Below are 20761 nucleotides of genomic sequence, written 5' to 3'. Positions count from 1 at the left end.
CTAGTAGCCCTTTAGGACTCTTGTCCGGGTGTAACTTTGCCATTAAACAAAAAAAGTCAACCCTACATTTCGGTTAACTAGACTGGTAGATCTCAAGACCTTTTTGTGGTCGTTGTGTAGCGTTTTTGGGATCGGCTTCTACGGTACTGAAATTGGTCACCTGGTGCGGACCCACAAGCCCAAATCCTTCCATTGCGATCCGGCAGGTGTCAATGGGGGATCGCAAGATGCCGCCGAAAAACATTCATAATTTATTGCACTGTATTGTGCCACATGTGTGTGTTTCACAGCCAGCCTGGTCACTTTTAAACCATCAGGATGTGAAGTTAACACAATTCCGACATTTCATATTGATTTCATAGAAGTTGATGTCACTCTTCTGCTTCATTTACATATTTAAAAGTAATACTAGGTTGTAAATGTCATTTACTTTACAGTGAAACATTGATCTCATTAGACAAGTTGCATAAGCATGGTTAAATACATTACGTAACCCCTGCATCAGTGCCAGAACCATGTTGGTAGAAACTGAATCAACAACAATTGTTTGAACCACAGTTCAAAGTCTAGTGAAGGGCAGAAAACAAGTCATTGTAGCATGTGATGTAGTTGGGTTTCATGACATATTTTTGTGTGCCAGAGAAAATTAGAAAGTAGCCGATGAATAAGGGCCAATGCCTTTTCCAGGGGTTTAAAGAGAGGAAACGGAGCTTAAAAAGGACACAAGTAATGGCTTAGTTTGGGACAACGAACTAAAATAATATACAGATATAGATTTCTAAACCAGATAAATAGAAAGATAAAATACAACCAAGGATTCCCATTACACGATTGGTAGGCCCTCTAATGATATAGGACAGTCGGTGAGGTGTGACCACGTTTCCGACACTCGTGATTGATGGATTGGTCAAGTAAAGCTTATAATCCTTAACTTTTACCGAGACTTTTCGAGGACCTATGTGTATGGTCCTTGGCGTTTAACTTGATGGTCATTCCCCATATTGGGCGCCATGAATCGTATCGGTCCTGCTCCAGGGAGGAAGAAGGGAGCAGGTTTCGCACCTAACACATTGGCGCTCATGTGGTTCTCCTGACAGTCGATGGTGTAACGGCTTCCGTGCCGTCACCCGTGGGTTTCCCCCCAAAGCACCAAGGAGTCGCCAACAACGAGGTATACGGGAACATGCTTTATTCCTCAGCATACCGCACGACGACGCCTCTGCTCACACTCCGCACTCCACTCACTGCTCCTTTTGAGAGAGCAGCGTCGGCTGCTGACTAATTGCCAATCAGCCAGAGCAGCTGGCTGATTACCAACCAGCCAGCAGCCAAGGCCAAATTAGAGACTCCACCCCCACAGCTGCCAGAAATGGTTTTAGGCGGCACGTACCTCACAGGTGTCGATGTCAAGCCGTAACGATTCCAGAATTATGGGATTCCCGAACCACCCGATTAATTTCGTAGATCATCTGAACCATCTCATTGCCTATTTTAATTATTACACTGATATTTGTAGACACACTACCAAGCCTTCAAGGTTTCTTACATTTAGTTCTTTTGGTAGAGTCGGTCGTCACCTCAGTTTCACACTTTTTACAGGAGAAGGGGGGGGGGGGGGGGTAGTTAGTCTGCTGTGGATTTATTTTCAGGTTTCTTTTCTCAAAAGCAGTTCAATGAAACAGTGACGGTTGTCGGAGTCAGTCTCGAAAAACTAGAAAGTTGTTCAAGTCCGAAGGTTTCTCAAAAGCCAAAAAGTCCTTGAAAGCCCAAATGTTGTGTTATCTCGTCTCATAGCCGGGACATCCGGGGAAATCTGAATCTTCTCCCCCTCTGCTCCAGCTAAAATACCCATAGACACATTCTAATAAATCATCCTGCCTTCAAGTTGAAAAGGGGTGTTTATTTGAATTCAATGATATGAGCTGAGTGGTCCAATTACACAAGAAATATGTGTGAATGTCAATTACAGAAGAATGGTTATATAACACCTGAGTGACATACAATGCAGGTTATATTAGGCGATTCTGCTTTTTATCCTTTCATATTTTTCTACAATCATTCAACAACCAAGCAACCGCTGAAGGTGGAGAGCGCATCGTTTCCCCAAATATGTGTATTAGCAACTAAGCGCACAAACACCTGGTCCCCTTGCTGCAGCTGCACAAACACTGCGTTGCCTCCGTTGTCGGCGTTGTCGTACACTGTCTGATGGTCAAAGGCCGTCACGAGAACCTGGTTGTTCTTGTAGAGATTTAGGTGTACTAGGTTATTACCTCCAGCATGATAAGAGAAGGTGAAGTAGTAAACGCCTGCAATGGGTGCAGTGAAGATACCTGTGGAGATTACAGTGTGGTCACTTTCTTTCAATTAATTAACACTTTGTGCAAGTCTGAATAATACTGAGACAAAATAATAATGCACTTCAACAAGTGATTGTATTACCTGAGAATGTACTGTAGGCACTACCAATGTTTGTTATTTCTCTTTTGTAGATTAAAGTTTTGTCCGTGGTGAAGGGGCCAATGGCTCTACTTTCTCCTCCAATTGCTGCACTGAACGCCACCTTAGTTCTTTCTGTGTGAAACAAAACATTCTGATGAAATAAGACTTCCAGAGATCATCCAGCCATCGTCTTCTGCAATTTAACTTCACCTTTGTTCCTCAGTTCAAGAATCTGGGTTTCACACTCCGTCAGCCTGGTTTCACTCTCCGTCAGCCTGGTTTCACTGTCCTTCAGCCTGGTTTCCATGGCTCTCATCTTTTCTGTCATGGCACCAAAATCTTTAAGGAAAACACACATCAGGATCGCATGATTGACTTTCAATTTTATTTTCCATGTTTTTGACTTTGTAAATCCATTGTGCCCTGGAATTGTTTCAGATATTAGTACCTTAATAGCTGACACCAGTAGATTATAAGCAGGAACACTTCAAATGAATGTTGTCTCTTTCACTACAATACACTTAATGCGTTAATTCTTCAATTTAACTTCACCTTGGTTCTTCAGTTCAAGAATCTGGGTTTCACTGTCCTTCAGTCTGGTTTCACTCTCCTTCAGTCTGGTTTCCATAGCTCTCATTTTTTCTGTCATGGCACCAAACTCTTTCAGGATCTCACACATGTCAGGATAGCATGTTTGTCTTTCAGTTATTTTCTCCACGACAATGGCATCGTTTGATTTCTGGGCCAAAGTCAAGCCGCAAAAAGGCAAAACAAACAAGAAAATGGCAAAATTCATGTTGAATACAATCCGAGTTGATTCAAGATCACTCAGTCACCTCAACTCTGACTGCTGTGATCCCTCAGGCTGCTTTTGTTTTGAGGATGATCTGTTAATTTTTAACATCCCATTCCATTAATGGCTTTCTTATCATATTGTAACTTTATTTCTGGGTTCAAAGTTTGAAACTGTCTCAATTCTTCACTGGTCTTACAGAACAAGATTAGATCCCCTTTAATGAACCTACAAAAAAACACAGAATATATACATTTTGATATATTTTGCATCCTATGCATCCAGTGACCAGTTTATAAGACTCTACCTTCACTTTTGCCTTTCAATCATTTGATGGCTTGTTTTTGACTTCATACATCGATTGTGCCCTGGAAAATTTTCAGATATTAGTACCTTACATAATAGCTGACAACAGTAGATTACGAGCAGGAACATAACCATAAAAGAGACTAAAGATATGATCCATGACGTGCATCATAAAAGTCGTTGTCCGACTCCTTCGTGTCAGCCAAGTGTTACGCTCTCGCCCAATGTCAGCTGCTTCAGCCCCAAACGTGTGACCCTTTTGTGTACTTTGAGTTCGGTTTGCAATCCGGCATGCAAAGGTCGGAGTAATGGGTGGAAACACAAATCTGAGGTTGATTTATATTGATAATATTGTCACTTTAAATTCTTAGTAATTGCTTGTGCCACTTCTATATTGTGGCTAGAAATTAACATTATATCAATTGTCGACAAAAAAAACACGGAATATATACATCTTTATATATTTTGCATCCTATGCATCCAGTGACCAGTTTATAATCCCACAGACTCTACCTTCACTTTTGCCTTTGAATTATTTTCTGACCTGTTTTTGACTTCATACATCGATTGTGACCTGGAATTGTTTCAGATATTAGTATTATATTAATAGCTGACACCAGTAGATTATGAGCTGGAACAGAAACAGAAAAGAGACTAAAGATATGATCTATGATATGCATAATAAAAGTCAGTGTGTCTCAAATGTTTTGCCGAGTAAAGACAATGTTTTTGAATCCGACTACCTCGTCTCTGCAATCTGCTTTTGAGTCCTACTCCCTGTGGCTCCCAGACATTCCTTAACAGTATGCTTGAACTTCATTGCCTGCAATCCACACACAACTATTTCATGTAGAAATAACAACAACAAACAGCATTGGTTGTCAAATACTTTTCTTTCATTTTTAATATGAGAGCAGAAACAAATCATTTTGTAATTTTTTTGATTCCCCGGAATCCCATTCGTTTTCCGAGATTGCAATAATCTTAAGACTGTCCAGTGATTTAAGGTTTAATCTCTTCAGTATAATATATTATATGTCTTTGTTTCTTCTCTTCATCAAGTAGAAAATAAGACATGAGAAAGGGTTGAACCCCGGCCTGTGACATTAGGTAGAAGACGTCATGGGTGTTAGCCTCCGTTAGCAGAAAGGCTAACGAAGGCTAACATTCGTTGTGAGAAGTTAGCATACTCGAATACAATAACAAGGGACGAAACACATTTTAAGCTGCAACCCGGTTCATCAACACAGGTGCACATCCTCTGCTTCTTAGAAAATCTCCCTCCCTGACTGACCGTAAAAGTTTCCCATCTCGGGTCATTATGTTTGTCCCTCACAGGAGACCGTACAGGAAGCAAAGACACAACCCGCGTTTGCTGCACGATGTTAGAAAAAAAAAGGAAAAAAATGGAACTTCTTTTGGGTTTTTGCCATTTTCTGGCTAAATTATAGTGGAGTGAAAGATGATGGTCAACATTTATTCGTCGTCGTCATCGTCGTCATCATCATCGTCATCATCGTCGTCGTCGTCGTCATCGTCGTCGTCTTCGTCATCGTCGTCATCATCATCATCGTCGTCATCATCATCGTCGTCGTCATCCTCATCGTCGTCATCATCATCATCGTCGTCATCATCATCGTCGTCGTCATCCTCATCGTCGTCCTCGTCATCATCATCTGGGTCAATCTTTCCAGACAGGACGTCCTCGATCCACTGCTCGAGCTCGTCCGCCGTTGGCATGTCGTCCTCGTCGTCCATCTCCATCCAAACGCTGTCGGCCTGCCAAAATAAAACCCAAATACTCGATGACAAAACGACTTCCAGTGCCCGGTTCACGGCTCAATACGAGGCTCCGATGACGAGTCAGACGTTTGCTGATGGTATGCATTGAAACCCAGGATTGTTATCTTGACTGCAATCCAACATGTTGAAGATTTATTGAATGACATATTTCTGGGTGCTTTTTTACACTTGAAATCAATTTTTTCATTGAAGATTCAGAGTAAAGGTTGAGAGAGTTCGCTTACGTCTTCAACATCAACCACCCCAATGTGAGGAGAAGAGAGGTCGATGCCGAAGGTCTTCTCCCAGTACGGCACCAGCTAGATAGAGAGAGACAGACAGGTGATTATAGGCTAATGTATCCTGATGCAATTATGAATGAAATGAACAGCGAAGCACTTCAATGTGTCAAGTTGTGTTTTTGTAGACATCAAAAAATAGCATGTGCAACAACAACAAAAAACAAGACAACAAAAGGCTCAGCAGCATGAATATTTGTGTGGTAATCAAACGTGAAATATTCTATAACCTGTATGAATCGTTTATGAGTGAGAGGTGTTTCATACCAGTGGGAAATCGTCGGGGTCGATCCAGATGATGCTGAGGTTGGGGTTGTCGGTGTTCTCGCGCGCCACCTCCTTCAGGATTTCCAGGAATTCAAAACCGTCTAAAGAACAATTCAAAATGTCAGCGATAGTTTGTGAGCCCGGTAACCCCCGGAAAAAGTTTCGGCTAGATAGTTGAACCCTGTGTGGATATTCTCAACGCTGAATAAAGAGGCACCGAGGTAGTAAAGTTGTACCTGGGTCATCTTCCTCAGCAAAGGCAACAATGTGCTCTCCATCGATGTCGTCCTCCTGTGAGCACCAAGAAAGAAGGATCAGACTATATTTCCACTTTAAATCGACTGATAGGACATTTCAGTTGTATTAGAGGAGAAAGGGAACATTGTTTAACGGATGATTTTTTGAATACCAGTTTTCGGATCTCTTACCCAGATCTCATACATGCTGTGGGGCTCGAGCTTTCTCAGAGTAGGCCTGTAATAAAAAAATACAAATACAATTGTTATAATCCATTGATTTATACTGATTTATACTGTGTTTTCTCATATGAAAGTTCCCTAAAAATACTCTGGAGTGTCATAAGATTATCAGCAATTAATGTGTAAAGTATGCAGTGACAGAATACATAATTATTGTACTTACTGTAAGTAAGACTAGCAATACCACAGTGGGAAACTACTATGTTACAAGCAGAAGTACTGTATTCAAACACTTATATAAACTGACAATATTTTTTTTGTTTTTACTTATCCTTATTAACTAAATGTTGATTGCACCATGAAATGGCTACAGAATAATGACATAATTGGCTTCACAACTCAGTTGATTGAAGTTGAACAACTTGATTTATGGCACACAGGAAGGAAGGAAGCGATACAAAAAGGTACCAGAAAAATGTGCATGTTCTGTCCCGAAGGAGAGGAAGTTACAGATGTTGGATCAACCGAAGGGATCGTGGCAAACTAAATACCAACTCAAGGAAAACGGAAACCGGTCTGGTTGTCTTTGCATGTACATCGTCTCACCTGTCGTGCTGTTCAATGTAATCGACGAGCTCGGACTCGATGTAGGGCTTTCCTGGAATGGTGACGGGCTCCTCCATGAAGGGTTCGTAGAAGTCCACTTCGTTCATCTTCATCTTCAGCTTCTTGGCGATCTGGAACAGTGGTGAAGAGAGATGAGAGGCAGGAGACGGAAGAAACATTTCGACGTCTTGGGGCAGTTGATTTAAACACAATGAGGCTCAGAAACCAACAATTTACACCTTGGGGTCAAACGTGGCAAAGAATTTGACGAAGGGGTGGAACTCCTCGGCAGCGTCGTCGAACTCAATGAAGTCTGGACGGGGGAACAAGGGGGAACATCATGATCATAATACTCCTTCATGTTTCATCTGTCGGATCGTGAACTTTCGACCTACGGGGAGATTTCTCGCTCCTGAAGTAGCCGACGAGCTTGATGACCTCGTCCATGTTGTAGAAACCCTTCAGCTCGCGGTCGTTGTCGATGACCTCCACGGGGTCTTCGACCACCTGACGAGAGAGACGCTCGGATGAGTCCTCGACATCAAGGCGCCGCAGTTATGACAACAAACGTAGAGTCTGCGTTTACCCACAGTGCTTTGCACCGGGCCAGAAATGACTCACGTCGTAGAGGAACTCCACCAGCGTGTCGGCCGCCAGCTCTCCGTCATACTCGATGATCTCATCGTCGGCAAATATGTAGATGCTCTCCACCTCATCCAGACCTTCAGAGGAAGAGTCACGACACCGTTATACCGGGAATATTGTCGCACATATTCTTACATAAAAGAGAAAATAAGTTATGAACATTCATGTTTGCTTGCTTCTAGGATTTCAACTCATTATACAGCGGGGTTGGAAACTTCTTAGAGAGCCTCATAATGATTTGATGCACTGTTGCTGAAGAGGAATTATTTCATAAGCATTAGAAATAAATCACATTTGAAATAGTAACTTGACTAATAAGACACTACTAGTAATATTGCAGGGCTTTACATTTCACAGATAGTAATATTGCACATGATAAGCTGATTTGTGTCAAGATGGACTCTTCTTTCAAGAAAATTAAAAAAGAAGATTACAAACATATTCATTAACCCTTGTGTTGCCTTCGGGTCATTTTGACCCGAATCAATATTACACCCTCCCCCCGCCTATGGGTCATTTTGACCCGATTCAATGTTTCACCCTCCTGTTACCTTTAAATTTACTAACATATTTTACCCTTTGGGTTCAATTTGATGCCAGCAATTAAAACCTCCAGAAAATTATTAGAATTAATATTGTTTTCCAAGTTTAACCCTTGTGTTGCCTTAGGGTCATTTTGACCCGAATCAATATTACACCCTCCCCCCGCTTTAGGATTAATTTGACCCCATCCAATGTTTAATGTCGGTGTTCTTTCGGTAGTCAACAAACAAACATAAAGTGCCTCACACTTAAACTTGGAAAACAATATTAATTTTAATAATTTTCTGGAGATTTTAATTGCTGGCGTCAAATTGAACCCAAAGGGTAAAATATGTTAGTAAATATAAAGGTAACAGGAGGGTGAAACATTGAATCGGGTCAAAATGACCCAAAGGCGGGGAGGTATATTGATTCAGTCAAATGACCCTAAGGCAACACAAGGGTTAAGTGTGAGGCACTTTATGTTTGTTTGTTGACTACCGAAAGAACACCGACATTAAACATTGAATGGGGTCAAATTAATCCGAAGGCGGGGGGAGGGTGTAATATTGATTCGGGTCAAAATGACCCGAAGGCAACACAAGGGTTAAGCTAATTTTAGTTGCACATAAGGCTCATTGATGGCTCTGCCATTACAGAGAAGATGTGATATCTTTAGTCGACACTTGAGGTCAGACTTGTTTCACATGTGGTATAGATTGAATCCCATATTTACAAAGAATGTCCAATTGTAATACAAATAATTATGCATTACATGTATATAGCTCTTTTCAAGGTACTTAAAGACACTTTAAAGCACATCATTAAAACATCCTAAAATCGATACCATGAAAAATAACTAGAATTTCTAGAACGTAGAGCACACAATCACACGATGAAAGCTGTTCTGAACTGGTGGGTTTTTGATTTGTGATTTTAAAATGCGAAGGTCGGTGCAGTGTCAGACGGGTTTGGCGAGAGAGTTCCAGAGAGAGGGGGCAGAAATGGAGAAGGCTCCATCACCCCATGTCCCATTGGCTAGTACCTTCACTTTACTGGATTTTTAGTCCGTCGATCTTTTGTCTCGTCACTTATGACGACGAGTCAATGTTTACATCCCCAAGTCCCCGTCGGCGAGAGTTTACCGAGCTTCTTGGCGACGGCGGAGTCCTTCTTTTCGTCCACCAGTCCGAACCCAATGTCCTCATTGTCGAAGTCGCCCAGAACTTGGGCTGCAAGCTGGAGAGAGAGAGAGAGAGAGAGAGAGGAAGTTGTATTTATTACCCTATGACAATTGATTTCAACCGTCTCGCCTGTCCACGGCGGACGATTCTTAATCTCCGGATTCCATTGGAAGCCACACTTTGAGTTTCCCTTTACTCGAGCAAACCCCCCTTTGGCATTTCATCCTAATTTCCAAGGCCTTAAAAAGCAAAAATCTTTAAAGGAACGCCGACTTGCACTTTCTAAAAACGGAGAGTGAAACCGAAGCCAACAATCGACAGCCCTCTGCGAGGAGCGCAGGCAGCGGCCTTTCCAGAAAGAACAAGAGGAGCAGAACTTGAGCCAACGATGTCGAAGGGGAAGAGACGCGGCGACAGGTGGAGTCGGAAAAAGGAGAAGAGGGCACGTATACGAGCATTTAAACATCTGCGATATATTTACAGGACTGAGCAATGAACAAAAACTGTATTCCTCACAGTTTTACACAACATGTACATGTTCCATTTGCCCCCGTTGTTACATGTGAGGTTACGCTCCGAATGCGACGCCTTGCAAAGGATTCATCCGGGTGCCCAAAAGCACCGGCAACAAATAGCGAGTGCAGTATGAAGAGTTCTGCTCTTTAGTGCCCTCCATTATTTCGGGCTACGCAGTCCAGACACATTAGCTCACGATCGGACCCCGTGCCAATTCTCTACTCTGATCTGGTGAAGATTGGCCTCTTTAGTTTTGGAACTCTAAAGCGAGATAGTCGCCTCACAGCTGATGGGAACGGTTCCATTCAGTGGATAAGGCTTCTTTAAAGGGTTTATACATCAGGGTTCTTACACATTTTGACCAACGGATTTCCATGACTGATTTCCATGACCAAACTGAAATCTCGGTATAAACATGAAAAATGTAGTATTGAGAGCGTGTGCCGGCTTATATTCTGAGCGTCTTTCTTTAAAAAAACATATTAATTATTTCAAATTCGGCGTAAATGGCCGTGATTATAACAAATTTCCAGGACTTTTCCAAAACTTTTATGATTTAAGTTTTTTCCACGACTTTTCCAGGCCTGGAAATGACTATTTCAGAATTCCATGACTTTTCCAGGTTTTCCGTGACAAAACGAACCCTGATACATGCTTTCTTATTCCTAGATAGTTCCAGTCGTTTCTGCCGAGTTCAGTATTTTGAGAAAATACGGCGAGAGTCACATCTGTCGGACACAACCAGCAGCCGGTTAGCTCGCGCCCTCCTCGTTAGCGCCTCGTAGCGGCCTTGAAAACTGACTCCGATGTGCACGTAAAACGGTGATCATGTTTTATAGCCTGTAGATTTTAATTCAAGTCTTTGTGTTGAAGACGGTTCAGTGGGGCGTGCACCAGTTGAATAAATCAATGTTTCCGAATGTTTTCAATCACTTCCTGGAAGCAGAAGCTACAAAGAAACAAACATTGTGAACTTTTATTAATAAATTGATGCAGAAGCATTGCTAAATTAAAAATATACATACATTTTTTGGATATCCACTGTATTACTGCATAACTTACATAAGAGAATATACAAGACAATACCAAAGACTCTATACATCACATCTCCTCCCTGTTGCCACATGGCCATATTCTCAACTCTGGGGGTATTTATAAAAGAGGTGAAGTTCTGAAGTCCCGCAGCTTTATAAGGGCGCGTGAGAAAGCATGTCGAGGAGCAGAAAAGAGGCTCCGTCGCATATAGAAAAGGGTGTGGGAAGGGAAGGAGGGGAAGGAGACACTTGACATTTCTCCTCCTATAGTTTCATCCTCCCTCACGCGTCTCGTTTCATTCCTGCTTTCTGGTGTCCTTCCCCTCTCGCCCTCACCCTCCTCTCCGTGTTCATCTGGAGATGTAATTCTGACCTGTGTGTGGGCGCACGGAGCCAAGAGAGAGGTCACCGGCGTCGGCGCTTGGCTCCGTGTCCCGGTGCCCAGTCAGGGTCGCCACGGTGGGAGAAAAAAAGGTGCTCCGGGGTCCCCCGCTGCGCTCGGCTGTGGCCCCGGAGGGTGAGCGCGGAGAGGGGGGAGGGGGGTGGGGTGGTCACGATTCTCGTAATATCGCGCCCACGTGCTTCACTCAACGCGACTCGGTCGCAGGTTCGGCCTCCAGGTTATTTACTTTGGGGCGAACCGGACCGGAGCGGCAGGTGGAGTTGCTTATATCACATTAATAAGTTCATCTTGCAATGGTTTAGTCATTTTTTCAACAATCCAAATGATAATTTTGGTTTTCAGATGCATCTTTTTTGAATCCTAAATATTGTTAAGAAAAATTCCCCAAAACGACACGCATATACTTTTTTTATATTATGAATGTGATCTCCCGGGCAGCCGTTGGTTTCCATTCATTTTCTAATTGGTGCAGAAATCCACCTGTTTGAGACGTGGAAGTGAAATGTGAAGTTGTTTTTGGTTGTAAAGGTTACCGTTGCATAACAAATCGATTTGCAAAATTCTAAATCGGGGCAATGATACAAAAGTAAAAGAGTAAAAGCCCTTGTAATACATGTATATGTGTATGTGTGTCCATTCAAAAAGTAGTGGGTTATGATGGGCAGCAAAATCACTCTTTTTAAACTTTTCCCGAACAAACCCATCCCTTTCCCCCTAAAAAAAATAGCTGAATCTATAAATCAAGGAACATTAAAAAAAATTCTAAACAGCACGATTTCCCATCTTCCCGTATTTAGCAGCTGTCCTTGGACAACCTGCACTACCCCCCCCCCCCCCTCCACCTCCCAGCCAGACTGTAAATTAATAATGGCTGCTGTTACACACGCTTACATAACACTGCACCAGGCAAAGATTGAAAACGGCGTTTCGTGAATGATTTTTATTTGACTCCAAACGTCTTCTCGATTCCTTCAACGATGGAATGGAGTTTTTCATTTTCCTTTTTTTGTGTGTGTGTGTTTTTTTTGTTTTTTTAACTCGGGGGAGATTCTGGTGAAAAAAAAGCCGTTATAAATCTACATGCGGGCTGATGGAGTCCAACACACCGCGAGGCCACGTGTTCCCATGACCATCTGGGGGTGACTCACCGAGACCAGCGACGGCTAATAGAGGCGGCGTGGTGAGTCACGTGGAAAGCCGGCAGGTGTTGCATGCAACACGCTTATTTTTGCAAAGGTCGAGCAGATGCGTGTGTATTATTTGACTCGAGTTGACTCAGATTTGATGTCCGACGACACAAAAAAGGTGACCTTTCCTCCTCAAATGTAAAATGCTTTTCCTCACAGCGAGCAGCGAATAACATTCACGATTGCTGCGGTGCGTTTGAGTGTCCCGGTAAAACCACGCACACGCACAAATCCTGCTGAAATACATAAATAGGTCTTTTTGTCTTTCTTTTTTACACGAAACAACGATAACCAAGTTGGTTGAATTCCATTTAGCTGATTCAGCTGCCTGGTGGCATGCGTCCCAGTAAGCCACGTCCCAGTCATGCCCACTGTCCTGTTGACGTGGCTTACTGGGACACGTTAACCTGTGCTATTCCCGACTGGGATGAGTCCTGATGTGTGCTGTGTGAAGGAGAAATCTTTAATTAAAAGTATTAATAAACTCGTCCCTGTAAATAGAACACGTGCTGTGACAAATCAGTTCGCAGCTCTGTGAATAACTCTTGTGAACAAGGTGATAAAGTCTTATTTATGAAGTTATTCAAGCCTGCCTCTTTGTGGCGTGAAGACTCCTCGACATTGTCCTCCCACGAATAAGTGAAGAAAGTGTATCCTTCAAAAGAATGGCTGAGGAGGAGGGAGAAGCAGAGATGAAGAGCATTTGAGGGCGTAAAAAGCCTCAAAAAACATGTGCGTGTTAAACTGAGGCACAAAGATTGGGGTTTTTACTCATATCAAATTGTGCGACATTTGGGCGACTCTGGTGTCATCTCGACCGTCTTTCCCCCTCCGAGCCTTTTACGAGCTGCTCGATGTAGCGCCGGCGTAGGGCGACGCTCCATCGAGTGTTTTCTACCAAACGTTTTTGTTTTAGCAGATGCCGTGTGTGTACAGGCTGCTCCTGAAAAGAAATCACTGCACTATTCATCTGCAGAGAGGCGCTCGCTTCCGCTGGCGTTCAAACGAACATCTCAGTTCGAGTACCTCCGAAAAAGGGTGAGGAGAGGCGAAGGCAATGCCTGGTGGAGGTATAATAAATCATAATAAATCCACTGTTTGTCATATGAAATCTGTCCAAAAATCCCAGGACACAAGTATCATATTCTACAGCGTATCCTCAGGTTAGTATATTTTTTTAAAGGTAGAGATAAGTGAAAAAAATGGATATTTGAGATATCTCAGCACTATCGATTTAAAGCATTTAACACTGATCCTTATTGTGACAGGCACAAATATATCATTTCAACAGCAGCTGAGACCCTCGAAATCGATATCCAACCTCTTCTATTATTAATCCTCCGTAAACAACAGGTGGTTTTTTACACGAGACGAACCGAGGACGACGTCATCGGATGACATCACATCGGACCCAATAGCTCTCGGTTCAGGGCCTCTCTCACGGGGTTAATTTGGGGGAGGAAGGTCGCGAAGGAGATTCATCGAGATGTGACGTTGCTCTAGGGAAAGATGGGAGTGAGCCTCATGTTGAGCTCTTGAAGCAAAGGGGCCACGGGGACTTGTCCCGAGACTTCTTGGCGGTGAAGAGATCTGAGCCTCCGCATGCGTTCTGGATGTGTGGAGTGTCAATGTCGTCGCTTGAAGCCAGGTCGGCGCCCCAAGGAGGGCATTCGAGTTATATTCTGACCCTGAGTTTCACTTCCATGCGCTCTGAGAATTGCAAAGAGCTTGACGGAGCTTTCAATAGCCTGGTTACCAATAACAAGAGCCACATTACTGTACTTACTTTAGAAATATGACTAATTTCAAAACAAGAATATGTAAAAAGGAGTTTTTAATACGCACATGATGGCTCAATAAGTTCATCTTGCAATGGTTTAGTCATTTTTTCAACAATCCAAATGATAATTTTGGTTTTCAGATGCATCTTTTTTGAATCCTAAATATTGTTAAGAAAAATTCCCCAAAACGACACGCATATACTTTTTTTATATTATGAATGTGATCTCCCGGGCAGCCGTTGGTTTCCATTCATTTTCTAATTGGTGCAGAAATCCACCTGTTTGAGACGTGGAAGTGAAATGTGAAGTTGTTTTTGGTTGTAAAGGTTACCGTTGCATAACAAATCGATTTGCAAAATTCTAAATCGGGGCAATGATACAAAAGTAAAAGAGTAAAAGCCCTTGTAATACATGTATATGTGTATGTGTGTCCATTCAAAAAGTAGTGGGTTATGATGGGCAGCAAAATCACTCTTTTTAAACTTTTCCCGAACAAACCCATCCCTTTCCCCCTAAAAAAAATAGCTGAATCTATAAATCAAGGAACATTAAAAAAAATTCTAAACAGCACGATTTCCCATCTTCCCGTATTTAGCAGCTGTCCTTGGACAACCTGCACTACCCCCCCCCCCCCCCCCTCCACCTCCCAGCCAGACTGTAAATTAATAATGGCTGCTGTTACACACGCTTACATAACACTGCACCAGGCAAAGATTGAAAACGGCGTTTCGTGAATGATTTTTATTTGACTCCAAACGTCTTCTCGATTCCTTCAACGATGGAATGGAGTTTTTCATTTTCCTTTTTTTGTGTGTGTGTGTTTTTTTTGTTTTTTTAACTCGGGGGAGATTCTGGTGAAAAAAAAGCCGTTATAAATCTCGCGGGCTGATGGAGTCCAACACACTGCGAGGCCACACGTGTTCCCATGACCATCTGGGGGTGACTCACCGAGACCAGCGACGGCTAATAGAGGCGGCGTGGTGAGTCACGTGGAAAGCCGGCAGGTGTTGCATGCAACACGCTTTTTTTTGCAAAGGTCGAGCAGATGCGTGTGTATTATTTGACTCGAGTTGACTCAGATTTGATGTCCGACGACACAAAAAAGGTGACCTTTCCTCCTCAAATGTAAAAAGCTTTTCCTCACAGCGAGCAGCGAATAACATTCACGATTGCTGCGGTGCGTTTGAGTGTCCCGGTAAAACCACGCACACGCACAAATCCTGCTGAAATACATAAATAGGTCTTTTTGTCTTTCTTTTTTACACGAAACAACGATAACCACGTTGGTTGAATTCCATTTAGCTGATTCAGCTGCCTGGTGGCATGCGTCCCAGTAAGCCACGTCCCAGTCATGCCCACTGTCCTGTTGACGTGGCTTACTGGGACACGTTAACCTGTGCTATTCCCGACTGGGATGAGTCCTGATGTGTGCTGTGTGAAGGAGAAATCTTTAATTAAAAGTATTAATAAACTCGTCCCTGTAAATAGAACACGTGCTGTGACAAATCAGTTCGCAGCTCTGTGAATAACTCTTGTGAACAAGGTGATAAAGTCTTATTTATGAAGTTATTCAAGCCCCGTCTCTTTGTGGCGTGAAGACTCCTCGACATTGTCCTCCCACGAATAAGTGAAGAAAGTGTATCCTTCAAAAGAATGGCTGAGGAGGAGGGAGAAGCAGAGATGAAGAGCATTTGAGGGCGTAAAAAGCCTCAAAAAACATGTGCGTGTTAAACTGAGGCACAAAGATTGGGGTTTTTACTCATATCAAATTGTGCGACATTTGGGCGACTCTGGTGTCATCTCACCGCCTTTCCCTCCCGAGCCTTTTGAGTTGCTCGATGTAGCGCCGGCGTAGGGCGACGCTCCATCGAGTGTTTTCTACCAAACGTTTTTGTTTTAGCAGATGCCGTGTGTGTACAGGCTGCTCCTGAAAAGAAATCACTGCACTATTCATCTGCAGAGAGGCGCCCGCTTGGCCACATGCTCAAACGAACATCTCAGTTCGAGTACCTCCGAAAAAGGGTGAGGAGAGGCGAAGGCAATGCCTGGTGGAGGTATAATAAATAATAATAAATCCACTGTTTGTCATATGAAATCTGTCCAAAAATCCCAGGACACAAGTATCATATTCTACAGCGTATCCTCAGGTTAGTATATTTTTTTAAAGGTAGAGATAAGTGAAAAAAATGGATATTTGAGATATCTCAGCACTATCGATTTAAAGCATTTAACACTGATCCTTATTGTGACAGGCACAAATATATCATTTCAACAGCAGCTGAGACCCTCGAAATCTATAGCCAACCTCTTCTATTATTAATCCTCCGTAAACTAACATGTGTTTTTTTACACGAGACGAACCGAGGACGACGTCATCGGATGACATCACATCGGACCCAATAGCTCTCGGTTCAGGGCCTCTCTCACGGGGTTAATTTGGGGGAGGAAGGTCGCGAAGGAGATTCATCGAGATGTGACGTTGCTCTGGGGAAAGATGGGAGTGAGCCTCATGTTGAGCTCTTGAAGCAAAGGGGCCACGGGGACTTGTCCCGAGACTTCTTGGCGGTGAAGAGATCTGAGCCTCCGCATGCGTTCTGGATGTGTGGAGTGTCAATGTCGTCGCTTGAAGCCAGGTCGGCGCCCCAAGGAGGGCATTCGAGTTATATTCTGACCCTGAGTTTCACTTCCATGCGCTCTGAGAATTGCAAAGAGCTTGACGGAGCTTTCAATAGCCTGGTTACCAATAACAAGAGCCACATTACTGTACTTAATTTAGAAATATGACTAATTTCAAAACAAGAATATGTAAAAAGGAGTTTTTAATACGCACATGATGGCTCAATACATGATAGAGATTATATGATGCAGAGCTTCAGCATACTACCAATATATATTTAGCATTATTTAAAATGAAATGAAATGTTTTTAGGTTTACGTGCACACAAATTAAACTCATCCATGTGAAATTTCATCAGACAAATTTACATTTGTGATATTCTTTCCAAAACCAAACTTATATAAACTGGTTTTCTGCCTATGCCATGTTATGTCATAGTTGAAACAGTGTGTTGTACTATATATTTTAGCATGTTCGCATTATGATGACGTCAATGAATGTGCGTTAACTTTGACGAACAATCGAGGTAATAGAACGTAAACCTACATAGTGTAAATATATTTATGTTATCTGTGTGTCCGTGTGTGTGTGTATACTCGCGGTAGATATAGAAGGTAGTAAGGAAAAGATCTCTGCAATCTGAGCCGAGTGCAGTGATTGATGAGCATGTTGTATGGCAAAAGGTCAGTATCTTTAGGAGACTTCTGCTTCGGTGGTAATCACGAGAGACATTGTGGCGTCTCGGAGGCTGAAAGATGAGGCTCACCAGCTGTCAACTGGATTTCCCCCTGCATATGCATCCAGTTCATGAAGCAGATTGTCAGCTCCGGTGTTAAACACCTGCGATTACTGGACGAGAGAAGAGTTCCGTGTGAGCGCTGCTTTAACCCGCTGAACCACACATGAAGAAAAGCTTTCCATCGCACAACCTATTTGAGTGGGTGATGCTGGGATTTCATGTTGCATCTGCACTGTAACCTTTTCCGTCGATATAAATATATATAGTCTTACCCGTGGTTTTCATGCCAAGGATGTAAACCTGTGATACTTGTACTGTAAAATACTTGTATTCAAGCTGAGAGAATGTGCAGAGGAAAAACAAAATACTTGAGGCAGCGCCTGCAAGATCTGTCGACTAATTTGCTGAATCTAATTTAATCTCTTTCTACTCGTATCAAAGAGGGAGCTGTGGGTGGATAAACCAAGACAGGCCATTTACTTCCCTGTGTGCCGAACAGTGTGAGAGAAGAACCCAATGAAACACCTCCAGGGAGCATATCTTCAAATGTATAGCGATATATATATATATATATATATACAGGACTGTCTCAGAAAATTAGAATATTGTGATGAAGTTCTTTATTTTCTGTAATGCAATTAAAAAAACAAATGTCATGCATTCTGGATTCATTACAAATCAACTGAAATATTGCAAGCCTTTTATTCTGATTTATTGCTGATTATGGCTTACAGTTTAAGAAAACTCAAATATCCTATCTCTAAATATTAGAATATCATGAAAAAGTATACTAGTAGGGTATTAAACAAATCACTTGAATTGTCTAATTAACTCGAAACACCTGCAAGGGTTTCCTGAGCCTTGACAAACACTCAGCTGTTATAAATCTTTTTTTTTACTTGGTCTGAGGAAATATTAAAATTTTATGAGATAGGATTTTAGAGTTTTCTTAAGATGTAAGCCATAATCAGCAATATTAAAAGAATAAAAGGCTTGCAATATTTCAGTTGATTTGTAATGAATCCAGAATGCATGACATTTTTGTTTTTTAAATTGCATTACAGAAAATAAAGAACTTTATCACAATATTCTAATTTTCTGAGACAGTCCTGTATATAGTCAAGACTGAAAAAAATAATAGATTCAGCCAAAATTAAGAGAGTCAAATGAAAGTATGGCTACCGTGTATAATGTGGTGTAGGCAGATACAATTCGATTCCTTGATCTCACCCTTTAATCACTATCACTTACGGATTCAGGTGGTAATAAACAGCTATTTTAAGCCCCACCCCCTTCCCTGAGGACCTCTACTGCTCTTTCCTAATTGGCTGCATGGTCACAGCTGGCAGGAGGTCAGCAATAGAGTTGACAGTCCAGCGGGGACCCACTCCGGCCTCACGCCGGGAAGCACGACTTGGCAGCGCCGGGAGGAAATTGATCGGGCAATGACTCGGGTGTGTGCCAAAGGACGGTTTCGGCCCGAGGCCTGCCCCCAGAGGGGTTGTGCGATACCCAAACAGAGCAGCGCGTGTGTGTGTGTGTGTGTGTGTGTGTGTGTGTGTGTCGCCGGGAGAGAACCGGCGGAGCGGTAGTTGAAGTGAGATATGGTCCTAAACTTTCTGTTGGTCCCAGGAGGGCTTTTAGCCTCTCGCTAAGCATGCAGAGCTGTCCCGGGCTATTTACAGAGGTGACTTATGCAGGCTAGTGTTAAGTACACTGCGCCTCTGTAAGAAGACACTGCTGCTCTGACAGGGACAAAAATCACTGCGAGGGGAAGACAGTGGCTGACAGCGGGGCCCAGGTGCACCGACCTGTTCGGTTTAGTTATCCAACAAAGGGTTCCCAGAACATCGTCTTCTCGCTGGAGCAGTTTCAAAGAAAGTTCCTCGGCAACGACAGCTGAAGAAACGAAAAACTGAGCATCGGCAAATGTGATCTCCAATAGGAAGTGCAAAAATATTCAAGATTGACTTGGAATTTTGCTCGATGCCGTGACACGGATACGATTCTTGTACGATCTCGTGCCATCGTGTGACATACTGTAAGCCTTGAGGATGGATTTAGAGAAGTGAACTGATCCAATCGCAAGAATACATCCATGCACTGTGTCTCAGACTATTTGTTCAGCAATGAAAGTGAAGCAAACCAGAACTAAACAGACAAATTGGAGGTATAAGTGATGTGCGAGATGTGGCGTTGTATTGCCAGAGGAACTATATGGGCTGGGGTAACCTCCCAAAACAAGGTTGTTCCAAAGTGTTGATCGATATTCTGAAAGGCGTCATTGTCTGTTTCAGAGAGCTGAAATAATCAACCTGGACTCATTCTCACAGTGCTTCCCTCTGGCCTGTTTCTTTGGCCCACATTCACCAACTTGCATCCTTCAGGTCAGCATCTATCCAGTCATACTTGACAGGGTCCACGAATCCCCCCCACAACACCTCCTCACCCCGTATCTTCCACCTGTTCCGCGTTGCCTTTCTTCCTTACCTGCCGAACGTACCTGTGAACCAATTTATCTGAAACTCATTCAAGACGGCGTCCAGGAGTCTCCAACCCGGATCCGCATTCTCCAGGTGAGACCCTTTCAACTCAAGACACTCCCCCCCCCACGCGGGCCACAGTACCCATCCACTGTCACGCATTTGGCGGAGGGACCCACCTCCAGAGCCAGCTTCTCCATCTGAAACTGCTTCATGGCGCTGCGGTTCCCGTCCACGTTCTTGTGGTAGTAGATCACCATCACGTCGTACTTCTTCATGATGGACTTGTAGTTCTTGGAGTTGAAGTCGTGGACGCGGTCTTTGCCGTCGTACTCGGGGACCTCCATGCCCTGCTCCCCCCAGGACAGGGTCCCCAAAGATAGGAAGAGCCCCCAAAACACCCAGCCCCACTTCATGGCTTTCACCTGTTGGTCACACCAACGCGTCGAAGTAGAAGTGGTACCGCTGAGAGGTTTGACGTTGTCCCGAACGCAAGTTGGTGGTACGCAGAGTTGGGAACACAGCCCGCTTCCTTTCCCCGCCGGCAAGAGAAGAGAAGGTCGGGCAGTGACACCCCCTTCCTTTAAAAAAGAGCTACACGTGGTTTTGCTGATGCCGCTTGCCAAAACATGGGGGAGGGGCCCCTTTTTGGGGGGGGGGCGACGCAAATCGGTATGTGAGGGCGGTCGAGATCCCGTGAACAAGCCAGAGGGGGCTGCCAAAAAAAGTAGGACGA

General features: G+C 43.3%; 2 protein-coding genes across 2 annotated transcripts; both read right to left on the bottom strand.

Moving 5' to 3' along the window:
* Positions 1-1879: 1879 nt before the first annotated feature.
* LOC130211949 (caprin-2-like) lies at positions 1880-3259 on the bottom strand. The gene is made up of 4 exons (XM_056442994.1): positions 2995-3259; positions 2653-2781; positions 2443-2574; positions 1880-2333 (listed from the first exon to the last, which is right to left on the bottom strand). The coding sequence occupies exons 1-4, from the start codon at positions 3236-3238 to the stop codon at positions 2056-2058; spliced, it is 783 nt and encodes a 260-aa protein (XP_056298969.1). The 5' UTR covers positions 3239-3259; the 3' UTR covers positions 1880-2055.
* Positions 3260-4415: 1156 nt separating this feature from the next.
* casq1b (calsequestrin 1b) lies at positions 4416-20608 on the bottom strand. The gene is made up of 11 exons (XM_056442701.1): positions 20205-20608; positions 9227-9320; positions 7536-7636; positions 7310-7421; positions 7154-7227; positions 6915-7045; positions 6318-6363; positions 6126-6180; positions 5890-5990; positions 5569-5643; positions 4416-5320 (listed from the first exon to the last, which is right to left on the bottom strand). Exons 1-11 carry the CDS (start codon positions 20439-20441, stop codon positions 5018-5020), a joined length of 1329 nt encoding a protein of 442 aa, XP_056298676.1. The 5' UTR covers positions 20442-20608; the 3' UTR covers positions 4416-5017.
* Between the last annotated feature and the right edge of the window lie 153 nt (positions 20609-20761).

The sequence above is a fragment of the Pseudoliparis swirei genome, chromosome 21 (genome assembly GCF_029220125.1).
Source record: "Pseudoliparis swirei isolate HS2019 ecotype Mariana Trench chromosome 21, NWPU_hadal_v1, whole genome shotgun sequence".
NCBI classification, from domain to species: Eukaryota; Metazoa; Chordata; class Actinopteri; order Perciformes; family Liparidae; genus Pseudoliparis; species Pseudoliparis swirei.
Note: the sequence above shows the minus strand (reverse complement) of the source record. Positions and strands in the feature narration are given on the sequence as shown.

Coding starts and splice junctions, on each gene's coding strand:
- LOC130211949 (XM_056442994.1), bottom strand. CDS start 3,238: ATGAATTTTGCCATTTTCTTGTTTGTTTTGCCTTTTTGCGGCTTGACT. Junction 2,782..2,994: donor TCTTGAACTGAAGAACCAAG/GTGAAGTTAAAT, acceptor TTTTCCTTAAAG/ATTTTGGTGCCATGACAGAA. Junction 2,575..2,652: donor TCTTGAACTGAGGAACAAAG/GTGAAGTTAAAT, acceptor TGTTTCACACAG/AAAGAACTAAGGTGGCGTTC.
- casq1b (XM_056442701.1), bottom strand. CDS start 20,441: ATGAAGTGGGGCTGGGTGTTTTGGGGGCTCTTCCTATCTTTGGGGACC. Junction 7,422..7,535: donor TGGTGGAGTTCCTCTACGAC/GTGAGTCATTTC, acceptor CTCTCTCGTCAG/GTGGTCGAAGACCCCGTGGA. Junction 7,046..7,153: donor TTGCCACGTTTGACCCCAAG/GTGTAAATTGTT, acceptor CCACTGTTCCAG/ATCGCCAAGAAGCTGAAGAT.